The sequence below is a fragment of the Seriola dumerili genome, unplaced genomic scaffold (genome assembly GCF_002260705.1).
Source record: "Seriola dumerili isolate Sdu_G_001 unplaced genomic scaffold, Sdu_1.0 BDQW01000138.1, whole genome shotgun sequence".
NCBI lineage: Eukaryota > Metazoa > Chordata > Actinopteri > Carangiformes > Carangidae > Seriola > Seriola dumerili.
The window spans coordinates 9,201,817-9,215,740 of NW_019174393.1; the positions used below are offsets into that span (position 1 = coordinate 9,201,817).

The following is a 13,924-nucleotide window of genomic DNA, read 5'->3' on the forward strand; positions in this document are numbered from 1 at the left end:
AGTCTGCCATGGAAAGGCCGGCGTTCTGCCGCCTCCAGCTCATTTTCAACACAATGACTGACTGATGAGTTTGAAAATGAGAACTCAGCATACCAAACATACTAGCAGTGGTGCATCATTTCACCAAAAGACAGGTCACATAATGTGCTCACTTCCTAATTGATCACCTGAAAGGGAGAGGATCGGTTCTTTTATTTAGAAAAATCAATGGGTGGTCTCCAAAATGACACAAATACACTGAAACTGGTTCCACTTTTTCCTACAATGCAATGTCATTCAGCAAGGAGCTGCGTTGGCCAACCACATATATCCAAGTGCGTTCCTCCAACTGGACTTCTCGGATTGTATTTCACTGTCTCACCGGTACATGAAACATCACACCCCCACCAACACAACCCCTTACGTTGTTTTAACACGGGGCAAATGTCTGTCTGAATGCAGCCTCAGTCTGGCACTGCTCTGAATAATTTTTGAATTAAGCTCCCTAAACACACAAAGCCTTTCTCTTGAAAACACACACACTGTGCTGGCTCTAGCTTACCATGCATTTACACACGGATAGGGGCTTTGCATCCGTGACCAGTGAGGTGTGTGTGTGTGTGTGTGTGTGTGTGTGTGTGTGTGTGTGTGTGTGTGTGTGTGTGTGTGTGTGTGTGTGAGAGAGAGATTGCGCTTGTGTAATACAAGGGTAAAAAGGTTTCCAGATCATGTGCTGGCAGCTCAGATGTGTGTGCACCCACACAGACACACAAAACTCAGAAAGGAGAAGGGGAAGCCCCCCCGGTGAGAGTCAAAACTGTTACTACACACAAAGCACAAGCCCGCAAGAACACAGACACACTCGCATGTTTGGCATTGTCACATCCCATTTTCTAGCCTCCCCTCTGAGTGTTTTATGTCGGCCCGACAGGACACATGTTTAGAGAAGCGCGGGGTTGCACATTTTCGCTTTCTTTGATGTCTTGCTTTAGGAGTCTGGATCTGCTTGCAGAGGTGGGGCAGGAACACACACACACACACACACACACACACACACACACACACACACACACACAAATTTGGCCTCCTATGTCTAAACCCTGTCTAGACTACAGTGTTGAGCCCAGCGTTCCCAAAAGCAGGTACATGAGTGATTATGCCAGTGTATTTGGAAACTATATCCAAGTTGGTGGAGTGACACAGGTAACACATCACAGAAGTACCGGATCACACCGATGTGGGTTTCATTTTGTTTCCCGCTGTGTGGCTTATTTCCTGTCTTTACACCATGTTATGTAAACATCTTCTCATTTCCAACTTGAACTAATCTGTAGCTTTGTATTTGCTGAACATGTGAAAGGATTTTTACACCTCTATAACGACACTTTAAGTGCCTCCTCCTATCTCATATGTAGCTCGCGATATCCAGGCATCTGCTCAAATGCTAACGTCTGTTCGTGTGCCACAGGAGGGCACCTGGCATAAGAAAAGAAACCAAATAACGCTGTTTTTAAAGAAATTTGTTCTCCGGCTTGCGTTTGACACCAGGTTAGATTTTCAATAAGTTATATCTCCTGTCTTCTGTAATGCTACGATCGCGCTGCCAGCGCTTGGAGATCCACTGGGGGACAACCCTGCAAAAAAACAAAATGCATGTGTACAACACTGTGAGGAATTTTGGATAAATGTTTTGTGTAATAGCATGTTTCTTTCAGGCTGCGGGGTTGCCTACAAGCTACAAACGGTTTCCCATAACACAGAGGTCACAAGCTCAATCCCTGCAGCTTGTATGTCCATGAACAGCTGTGTGTTCAGTCAACCTGGCTTTGAGCTAAACTCCATACTCCTACACACTGTCCTGACTGTCACCTAGATATCTATAATATTTAAACATTTAATAAAAGAGCAGTGTCTCCAGACCACCAAACCAGAGAAGCTGTGAACTCCTCTCTCTATTTGCCTAAATGAAAGTGAATAGAGACACTTTCTCTGCCCACAGGAAGTGACACATCTAAACTGAAGTGCGAAGTACAAGTCTCCATGACGGCAGGTAGTGAACAAGCTCTGCCCATAGAGCGGTGAGGCTTGTTTCGCACAGCCAGTTTTGTGAGTCAGCATTATATCTTTGGCCGAGTGTGGTCACACCAGGAGAAGATAGTGGCGTTTCGCAGCAAATTCAATTCATTTCAGAGGAGTTGTCACAATCAGAGGATTCACTCACGGCAGTATAGTGAAACCACGCTGAGCTTTCGCAACTAGTGCCACTGTGATGAACTTATGATACGCAAAGGAAGCTATTGTTTCAGCTAATTCTACACTTTACCTCACCAGCCTTTGAAACAGAAACAAAGCTCGACTTTGCTGTTATGTTTTGGGGATTACTCATCACATTTATGCCTTTTAACAATTTCTACTTCCTGAAAGAAGATGATGCTTAAAACTAGACTCAATATATTAATTTATTTTACCTTGTGGGCAACTTAATTAGAATTTTTTTGTACTTTAGTTTTGTGTTTACATTATTTCTAATTACTGAATCATAATCAATGATTCCCCAATTTTTTCATTTTACTTTAAATCTTCTCTGGATGTGTCTATAGTGTAGCCTTTGTTACTATCTATTAGTTAAAAAAAAACTCTGGCTCTCTTACATAAGTGCACTAATAGCTGGTTTGGAAAGTCGTGGGTTGACAGGGCCAGTTGATAACCACCCTTGTGAAACAAGTAAGATTGCCATTGTTTGGGTTTGTGGAAGCAGCTACTGCACAGATGCCCCAATTTTGCAGAACCTGCGTCATGGGACTGGACAGTACATACTTTGCCTTTCATCCCATTTGTAACCCTCTGGATTAAGCCCTCATCATCAGACCAGATTGGTTAAAATGATACAGTGTGCCTCTTACTGATGACATGTTGCACAATACCATTTCTGAAGCCTAAATGTTTCAAATAGTTACTCAAGGTCTCACTGACATTTGGATCCACCAACATGCAACCCTGTTTAGGTCAGCTTTAAAACACACTCTGTCATAAACTCACCAGAAAAACGCAAAGAGTCAGGTTAGAAATTATAGACACATGCAGGCTATAATGCTGTGTGTTTGTGAGAGTATATAGAAGCGTGTAATCTAGCTTGTAAATGACTATAACCCCAAGATTATGACCAAAAATGTGTCCAATTTACGTCTTCAACCCTGGACTGGTCATCATGTTTTGCTCTGTCTCCTTGCACCTCATGGGAGGCCCTGACGTACTCGCACCATATGCACCTTTATGTGCCATGTAATTACATCAGTTGCTGCGGTTTCTCCACACATACGCCACTAAATGAAATTCCTAAAACTAACAACACCCTGTAAAGATTCTGAATGTCAAAAGGGGCCACAAAAACGCTTCTGGTGGATTCAAACATGAAACAAGATCCCGACTGAATACCAGGAAACGACACTTGTCACATTTGGGTGCCAGGCAGAAAAATTATCTCAAGCGTTCCTGTTCCATTAAAACAGCAGAGAAACAGCACTGAACAAAGTATATAATCTCTGACTCGTTGCCCTACCAGTGCACTGTAATTATGTCTATAAAACACTTTCTATATATAAACAACAATAGGCAGTTAAAGTGGGTGTTATGTCAGGGTGTTCTGGTGACTCACTGCGCAGAGCAGCACACCCCATGCGCTTGTGGTATTGTGAGTTTGACTCCAGCAATTGAAAGCTTCACACAACACTTGGAATCGGTACGACAGACCAGCAGCAACCAGCTGAAGCACTTACTTACATGTTGGCTGATGCGGCTTAATTGTGCTTGGTTCACTGGCACAGAGCCCACCTGTGCTCAATCAGGACAAGTTTTCTTGTCTACAAGCTGCTGTTGTCTGATGAATAATTTAGAAGAAACTCCACATGCACAAACTGATGTTGCCAGCTGGGAGGAAATTTAGCTTGAGGGCCCATTTACATGGATGCCATAAAGCTGCCATTCAGCAAGTTTGCATGCACAAAAATAACTTAATTACTGTGAATAACCCGTTTAAGGAAATAGCTTGAATTAAAGCACTTAGATGGCCCAAAAATGAAATTTGAGCGAGTTGTCTGATAGTCAAGTTACTGTCTGGATGGATGCGTGATAGCCTAAAGGCTAACAGGAAATATGTTTCATTTTAAAAAACGAATTATTATATTTCATGCCAATAAAGCTAACTGAAAAGGAAACTGAACAGATATCACATGAAGAATCAGAGCACAACAAGCAGTCAGTGGTGTTTGAAAAGCGGGGTTCTGATAAAAAAAATAAATAAAAATGTAATTTTCAGTAGCCACAAAAAGCTGGAGGGTTGTTTTGTTGGGAAAACTGATAAAGGAGCAATCTTTTCAACCTCAACAACACGTTTTAAGATCACATAGATTCACCTATGGCTCCTCATAAGAGCAGAGGGCTGTGGCTGTAGTAGGCAGTTTGACAAGGCGTGGATGTGTGTAAAGTTATGAATGAGAAGTATGGTGGAGCTAAAACAAGTAACTACACTTATCCAATCAAGTCTACATGGAGAATTTAAGGTTAAGAGGAAGCAGCAGCCAATAAAAATGTGCACTGAATTATACAAGATAATTATTCCAACTAAGTGGCTACAGCGTAAAAGTTCTATTTCTGACCACATGCATTATGAAATGAATGGCATGTAAATAAGCCAGCAGCAGACTAGTCCCAGCTCCTTTTGGTGTCTCCCTCATCCATAAAGCACTTCCTCAGTGCCTCTCACACAGTCCAACACCCCTCGTAGTCTGGTTTTTGCGCAACATCCGCTACCTCCCTGTTTTCTGCAACACATGCTCGAAGGACAGGACGGACCAGGTCATCAGCACACAATTAGACACATACATAAGAATTCTGCATATTTCAGGGTTTGTTATGCGCCTAATTTCAGGGAGAACTGCCTGTCAAATTGTGTGGCATTTATTCAAAGTGTGGCCAACACTTGATAACACTCCACATTTAAAGCCAGGACAAAATGTTATGAAATGGGCCAAGAAAGAATGTTGCAAGCTCCAGCAAGCAGCTTGCATGAAGTAGGAAGTAAGGAGAAGGGAGTGTGTGTGTGTGTGTGTGTGTGTGTGTCTGCAACTGTAGTCAAAAGAAGTAAAAGTTAACTGTTCTGACGCTGATTGGCTTCCCCAAACAATCATGGTACAATAATAAATAAATAAATAAATAAAAGCACTTCATTTAACCTGAAACCTGATGTAGGTTTATGTGAAGTAAACCCAATCCTAACCTGCTGTTACAACCAGTTAAACTGTAACTGAGGCCTCTTTTATTTGAATTCTTTAGTGGCTTTACTAATAGCAACATTAATTTTAAATTCCACTGCTGCATACACAGATCATAAATGTGTATGAATCATCCAGTTAGCACGGCATTTCCTGACATATCCTAATCGAATCCATAAAAAAAAAAAAAAAAAGGTCCTCTGAAGACACAAATGTTATCAATGTTATCAGAGAAGTGCCATCCCTGTTGTGGTTATTTCAGCTATTTCACAAGCCAGGGAGAGGTCCTATTTTGAGTCCAGTGTTGCAACACAATAACATCCAGTGATGTAGTAAAGGCATACGTCTGACAGAGGGTCAACGGTCATCATAAGGCAAACTAAATATGTTTTCAGAATATGTTACTTTAAAAAAAAATCTGACTCTTTACCATCTCAAAAAACCCTGTCCACAAGATTCTATAAACTATGCCATGTTCTTTACAGTTTATACCATTAACATTTACACTATGCTATTTCATTAGGTACACCTAGGAAAAAACAAATGCAGTCTACAACAAAAACCCTGCACTAAATCCAAACACAGAGCCCAAAAGCATTGTAAACTGTATTTAAGAAATAAAGGTGTTGGTTTGACTGTCTTTAGGTGGATCTAGGTGCTACTTTACTATAACAGAAACTATAGTCATCCTACGTATCTTAGAGATTCATAGCAAAAGACAATAACAAAACTATGTACAGGAATATTACAGGTAAAACACTGGAGATGGTAAATACAATTAAGCTCAGTTAGGTTACTGGATATTCACTGCTTACTGAGTATCAGAGAGGACAATGAATCATTGCACTGTATCCTAACAGTCAGGCATGGTTAACAGACAGTAAGCAGAGAGCCACAATAACACTACACTTTAGCCCAGCGGTTACCTGCAAGCTAAGCTATTCCAACAACGCCATGTAAAAAATTAGCCCAGGGCTGCAAAGGGACGTGAATGTGGCTTGTTTTGTTGTTTTTCTCATTATTTTAAAGAAACAGGAGCCGGTGGTGTTTCTGTGGTTTGGGAGACAATGCTAGGCCGCCATGTAAAGCCTGGAAATGGGAGGAAAAGGAAGAGGGCAGTGTGGCCGCCCCTGCCTCACCTCCTGGGGGATACAGGGAACCAGGAGACGGGGAGGGGGGGGGGGGGGGGGGGGGGTGTGTGGAGGGTCGGTGTGTTGGAAATTATGAAGGTAGTGGGCTCTGGTTGAGATATATATATGAAGTAAAGGAAGCTAGGTATGCTGTATATTTTGACCCACCATAAAGTCGTTGCCGAAGTTGTCCTCTCCCCTCTCCTCGTCCCCCTCGCTCATGGCCTTCACCCCCTGGATAAACTTTCTCAGGATGCCGGCTTGGTCCATCCTTCAGTCCTCTTGTAACGTATCCCGTTGCCCTTTTCTTAAAAAAACACAACCTCCCAAAGTAGCAAGGGAGGAGAAAACGTAAAAATAAAACAAAAAAGACAATGGGGAAAAGGAAGAGGGGGAATAAATAAAAAATAAATAAGCTTCACGGATCCCCCCAGGGAGTCATCGTCGGTTCACAACACAACACCTTCTTGTTTTATTATCGCCCCATGTTGTTTCTCCCTTTCCTTCTTTCTTCTGGGCTGTTTTCACAGCGACAGCGGTTAGTCCCCAAGAAAAGCAGCGGCGGCCCGGTTTTCTGCCCTACAAACAAGTTCGCAGCCGTGGCCTAACATAAACTGTCAACAATTTGCTCTGTAAGTAAAGAAAAATAAAGAAAAAAGACAAAAATCCCAGCTCTGGCCAGTCTATCTACCCCTCCCTGTCTACCTCGGTTGCCACATTCACACACTGCTGCTCGTTATTTGCTACTGAGGAACATCCGGACTGGGCAAAGCCAACGGAAAACACAGCCCGCCTCTTCCAGCATATAGCTGCCTATGATTGGACAGCTGACACCGGGAATTACAATGTCATTGGCTAGCGTGGACGTAGCTCTGAACTACAGCCAGATGTGATTGGATAAAATGTGTGTCTGTCGTTTTGACGTGGTTCATCTTCGTCATTGCTATAATAAATGACATTATTTTATTTAAACGCCTTTTATCTTTTTATTACATGCCACTGTAACCGACATTGATATGTGTCACTATTTTTACTATGTTACTATGTACTATGTGTTACTATGTTTACTGAACATTCAATCGATCATGAAAGAAAATAATTGATAACATTGACAGTTTTGATGAAGAAAATAATTGTTAGCTGCAGCCTTACAGTTATCCTGTCATGGAACTACCTTGACCAGCTATCTTGTGTGTTAATTACACACAAACAAAAATTCAAGGAGTTTCATAAAATACAACTTTATGACCAATGAGCTCATAATGAAGCAATAAAGGTCTTAAAACTCGATTTTGGAACACGGTCCCTCTACAAGACAGTAAGAAAGGATAGATGGGCTGTTATAGCTAGTTGTCCTTCAGAGTTGCAATTTTCTAATAAAATTGTGATTTATCAAATTATGTAGACATAAATGGAGAGCAAGAGTAGAGGGCTTTCGAGCCCAGGGCCCTTGAGCATCTGGGCCCCCTTTGCCCAGTTGGTAATCCAGTCTTGCTTGTGTGTGTATGAAGGTTTTAATGTTTTAATGGACTGTAAAATGGACCAAATACAATTTTCCACCATTGTGGACCTACAAAGTGGTGTAGATTCTATATTATATATATGTATATGTATATTTAGATTAAATTCTGAATGACTTTGTTGCATAACTTGTTTTTATTTTTCTGTTAAGGTCCATTATTGGGTGGGAGCTCTGCTTACCATAAGCAAACCTGACAACTTCTTCATATATGTTGACAGGGGCTGAATTTACTGCACCTCAAATCCAATACATACACGAAAGCACAAGGAGAAAACAGGTTTATCAGCTCCATCGTCTAAAACCTGAGTGAATAGCTCTGATAATCCAGTCATGCATACATACAGATTTTTATACACACACACACACACACACACACACACACACACACACACACACACACACACACACACACACACACACACACAATATACACACAATAAACACATGCTAGCTAGCTGTCTATCAAAATAGATAGATAGATAGATAGATAAAAGCAGCAACAGATTAATGGGTCAGATATATAATCTGGATTAAGATATTGCCAGGAATAGAAACAAACAAATGTATCATGTAACATCTCCACTAATGGTCACAGAGGTGGGTATGTAGTTTTCCTGTGTGTTCATGTGTGGTGTTTAATATTCAATGTCATGCACGTTGCTTGGTTTTGCAAAGGCAATGCAAATAAAACAGATTTGCAGTTATTATACTTGTATTCAGGTACTAGAAAAAGGAAGTAGTGGTTCTGGTTAAAATTATATAAGTGTTACATAATTATGTATAAGGATGCAAATTTTGCGCATCCAGTTGATTTGAATGTAATGTAAGTGACAAACTGAAGAGGAAGAAAGGGTGAAAAGATGAAAGGAAAAGGAGAGAAAGCTATTGGTAAATTGGTATTCTGGATAGAGTTGTCGGGGGACGGGATACTTATGCATGATTAACTTCCTTCCAATAAACTCACACATGGAGAGAAGTGGAATCGAGTCACTTTATTTTCCTTTAGTTCTACCAGTGACGGCAAACAAACCCATCTATTCAGGCTGAGTGAGGGAGAAGGAGAGGGGACGCTGTCTCTGAGCCAACAAGCTTTTTTACACACACAAACTGCTTTTTGTTGCTGTTGTCTTTAAGCTTATTTGCTTGTTATCGCAGTAAATATTTTATGTTTTCTTTGCTTTCTCTTCATCTCTCTGTGCTTCTGGTCTGTCTTCTTCAGTTTACAGACACGAGGGACACAGTTGACTTTCATCCGTTATATTTTATTTCTCCTCTTTCAACTGACGCAAAGCAAAGTCACATTTGAATCAACAAGATAACGTCAAACAACAGGGAAGAAAAGGCACAATAAAACTCACTGTGTGTGTGTGTGTGTCCACCTTTGACTTCTTGTTCTGACACACACACACACACACACAACATGCAATCTGTCAACAAGCCCGTAGCCGTTTTTAGTGTATAGTAGGGCTGCAGCTAACAATCACTTTCACTATCCATTAATCAGTCATCAATTGATGATTCATTTTCTACTGATCGACTAACCGATTCATCGACTAATCGTTTCAGATCTTCTGCACACTATTTTTGTGTCTGTATCAGTGAGATCTGAGTAAACACTAAGCAGCAACTTACAGGAAATTACATCAATTCACCACTTACACAAAGAATTATGTTGCATATGTGCAGACAGAATGTTGGGCACTATTTGAACCTAATGTTTTAATACTGTTTTGTATTTAATGTTCCTGTTTATCACTTTTCATCTATTTGTATAAGAAACATGCTGTATAAATAGGTTTTTATTATAAGGAGTTTTGTCTTCATGTCATTTGTGTGTCTATATAGAGAAGTGTAATTGTGTGGCTGAATCATTATGTGTATCCATGTTATTGGTGAGATTAGTATCTTCCTTCCACAGTTCAGTGGAAACAGGTCAAGCAGACTGAAGAGATGAACACACCAAAGAGTGCTCTTGTCTACTGTGTATGTGTGTGTGTGTGTGTGTGTGTGTGTGTGTTTGCGTGTGTGTTATGATTGTATGGGGAATAATATTTTAAGAGAGACCCTGTGGCCTCCTCTCTGTCACTTCCTTTTCTCAGCACTAGCTTTGGTTGCTCTGTACTGTATCTGACCCTGACCTCTGACCTCTCTGTGGAGAACAGGGCAAGTCAGCTGAACATGAAGCACACAGCAGGGATCAATTACACATCATGTTAATATTATTATTATTATTATTAATATTATTCCCTTTTCCTTCCTCAACCAATTTCCTCTGCCCATCTTTCTTTGCTCTCTCTTCCATCTTCTCTACAATTTGTTTTACTTCTCCCTCTCTCACTTTCTCCTTCTCATTCTCCTCTTATTTCTTACTCCCCCATTTTCATCTCCCTCTCTTCGTTTCTCCTTATGTACCCCCCCCCCTTTTTACTCACCCTCTTTTCTCTTTCTGTCTCTCTCTTTCTGGAATGTGCTGTTCAGAAGCAGCTGAGAGGAGGAATGTTGCTGTAACAAGCCCATACACAACCCCCAGGGAGGGAGGCTCCCAGCATGCACAGCACACACACACACACACACATACACATGCGCGTGCACGCACACAGATGCATACACACTATCTTTTTCTCCATGATGTTTGTGTTCTTTGACTCTCTTCCTCACTGCTTTCCTCTCCCTCATGTTCAGTCTTCACACATGTGTCTGTGGTCGAGGGCAGAGCATGAAGCTGCATGTTTGAGAACATAGCAGGACGTGTATACAGTATCTGGTCTGGACACACACACACACACACACACACACACACACACAGAAAAAGAGAGCGAGAGAGAGAACGTGAGCCTGCCTGTTGCAGTAATGAAGTATGGTGAAAATGTCTGCCCTCAGGATGGAGGACTGACTCAGTGGCATGTTGCACAACCCCGCCATACAGAGGGCAAAAAATTAAAAGAGAAACCTGAATAAATGAGAGTGGAAACATTAACATCCTATCATGCTCGGAGGCATGTGGCTTGTCCCAGGATGACAGTGTTCCATCCAGAGGGTATGAGGGGTCACGAAATGATTTGATAAATGATGAAAATCCTCTGCTAAGCCCTTTGTAGTCAGCAGATCTCAACCCAACTGAACACCTATGGGAGACTATGGAGCAATGTGTTACACAACACTCTCACCACCATCTGCATAACACCTAATGAGGGAGTATCTTTTGGATTAATGGTGTTTATTCCTCCAGTAAAGCACCACGGACTTGGAGAATTTATGTGGTTATGGACTTGTTAAAATACTTTGTGTTGGTTGTTCCTTTTAATTTGTCTTTTTATCTGTATCTGGATGTTGCTGGTGGAAAAACACAGAGAGAAAGGAGAAGAGGAAACTGGGAAATGTTTCAGTCTGGAGGCCCAGTAAGTAGATGACATCTCCAATATCAAACTCAGCACTAGTGAAACCAGCAGTGGAAAACGTATTGAGATAAATCTCAAATGAAGCAAAAGGTACAATATTTCCCTCAGAAATATAGTGAAGTAGAAGTACATAGTATCATCAAGTAGAAATACTCAGGCAAAGCACAAATACCTCAACATTTAAGGACAGTACTTGTGTAAATGTACTTTCCACCACCGATTGCAACACAAGAGCATCCTCAGCTGGAGACAGGACCAAATTACTCTGCGCACTGTGGTATCACCACCAATCCAACAAATTTTCACAAATTATTTTTCTCCAACAGTTTTTCTCCAACAAGTTTACCAGATAATTTCAGCTCAAAGATATTTTTAAACCTGAAAAAAAACTTTCATTTTGAAAAGTATATATGTACTTTTTAAAATTAAAATGCTAATGAAACATACAAACAACAAAAGACACTATAACTGCAGTTAAATGGAATAAATTAACTGTATTACACAGAACTGATGAATCAAAGTGGACTGAGTGATGAGGGTGGGTGATGTGGCACTGCCTTCTTATGCATGTGTATGTGTGTGTGTGTGTGTGTGTCTGTGTGTGTGTGTGTGTGTGAGTGTAGTGTAGTCAGTGTAGCAACACCCTCGGTATAACCCTTCCCTTAACAGATTCCAGCCAGCCTGTCTCTGTCTTTACCAATGTCTCACACACACACACACACACACACACACACACACAGCCAGACACTGGTGGTTGGACGCTCTGTCAGATTTAGACATGTAATTACTGTCCTAGCTTCTGAGAGCTGTGTGTACGTGTATGTGTGTGTGTATGTGTGTGTGTGTGTGTGTGTGTGTGTCTCTGTGTCAGTCTGTGTGTATGTGTTTTACATGGAGTAGGTTTGTAGCAGTGACACCCTGCTGCATTATGACACATAACTGTAAACAGACAACACAACACAACCTAACATACTGTCCAAAGAAACAGCAAGACAAGACTGTAGACCACACAGACAAATATTTCTTTATATTGCATATTGAATAAATAATGTACGTGACATTTGAAAATAACAAATACTTCAGTCATTTCTGGTGTCTTTTTTAAATTCAGGACTTCAAGCATGGCCACCATGGCTTAAAAATACAGCCTTAAGGTAGTTCTAGTCGCTGTAGAGTAACTTTTATTATCCACTGGCGCCACCAAGTGGGCAACATTTGCAAATTGCGAGGCAAACATCACAGCTGATGTATTAATGAAGAAAAGGTCAGGACACTGAGGGGAAAATTAACTGGTTCACTGTGATCCAACATCACAAATACTGAAAGAAGAATTATAATCCCATGGTATACACTGTATTATACTGGTCGAACTGTTTTCACCAACATAAATCTATTAGTTAAATGTATCATGTAAAATGACAATAACAGCTCTTAGTTCCCCTTATAATTACTGATTTGGGGGCTTTGTGAAAAATGAATCATATTAAGATTTGAATAAGAGAACACCATCTCAAATGTTTGTGCACTTTAGGTCATTAATGGCAAAGTGAACTTTGAAAAAAGTGAAAATTCAGTAGTGGGAGATAATGAAGATAGAGAGTTGCATTTTTTTTAAAGGAAAGGGAGGGTCTTACTCTTTAAAACAAAGGATAATATTGTTAAAAAAACAACAACTATATGAACAAACATAATTCATCTATAAATAAATAATTTATAAACAGTTTTTAATATAAACCAATGTAAATAGTTGTTTCTATTCTTAATTATTTCCATAATGTATAATTAGTGCGATCAGTGGATATGGAATGCTCCAGTGTCACTGTGATGTCACTGTGATGTCACTGTTGGCACTGGAACATTCACTTCAACAACTACTGAACACGTCGTATCTGCAGTTATTTGCAAGTATCTGCATCTGATCCACGTATTTTGTGAGAAACTTACCTCAAACCTCAACTATTTCAGGTCACTGCACTGTCAGACTGAAACCATGAGCGGCATGAAGCAACAGTAAGAAACTCAGTAACTAATGTACAATGTTGTGTTTGATTTGGAGACCTTATATGTTCAGTGCTGCAGTAATACAGTTTTAACTGTCTGCCCTTTTTCTGCAGGCGAAAGCTGAAAATCTTAGACAAACGAGAGAAGAGAGAGGACGGAAGTGATGTGAACCTAAATAAGAGAGTTTGTACAAGATTACCTTTATTTTATTCATTCACTCTATATCACTCACTTGAAATACATTTCTATAAATAAATATACATGTTTTTTGTTCTTAAAATTTCAACCTATATAGTTAAATAGTTTTCCTTGAATATTTGACCCAAAATCCATAATTAAGACTAATTTGATCTTTTTCATTCCAAACAGGAACTTACAGTAACATCAGTTGTGTGTTTCGTGGTACAATTATGTTATGTTTTGTATATAAAAACAATATGTCTTGTCAACAAGATTTACTTACATTTACTGTTTTGTGGCACATACCAGATTCATACAGGAGACGTCCATCACGTCCTGGCATCACAGAAGTCCAAGACTTTCGGATGTACCCTGCCAGAAATTGGCAATCGCCAGCTGATGACACAACAAACAGGCAACACTAAGGTTAGTCTGCCCAACTGT

At 40.4% G+C, this 13,924-nt stretch overlaps 1 protein-coding gene across 2 annotated transcripts in view; it reads right to left on the minus strand.

Annotated features, from left to right (window-relative positions):
• ptpn12 (protein tyrosine phosphatase, non-receptor type 12) overlaps positions 1–6,570 on the minus strand; it is a 43,623-nt gene extending 37,053 nt beyond the window's left edge. For both annotated transcript variants that reach the window (XM_022749763.1, XM_022749764.1), the window contains exon 1: positions 6,548–6,570. In XM_022749763.1, the coding sequence (XP_022605484.1) occupies positions 6,548–6,550 (3 nt within the window). In that variant the 5' untranslated portion in view covers positions 6,551–6,570. The remainder of the gene's footprint in view (positions 1–6,547) is intronic.
• Between the last annotated feature and the right edge of the window lie 7,354 nt (positions 6,571–13,924).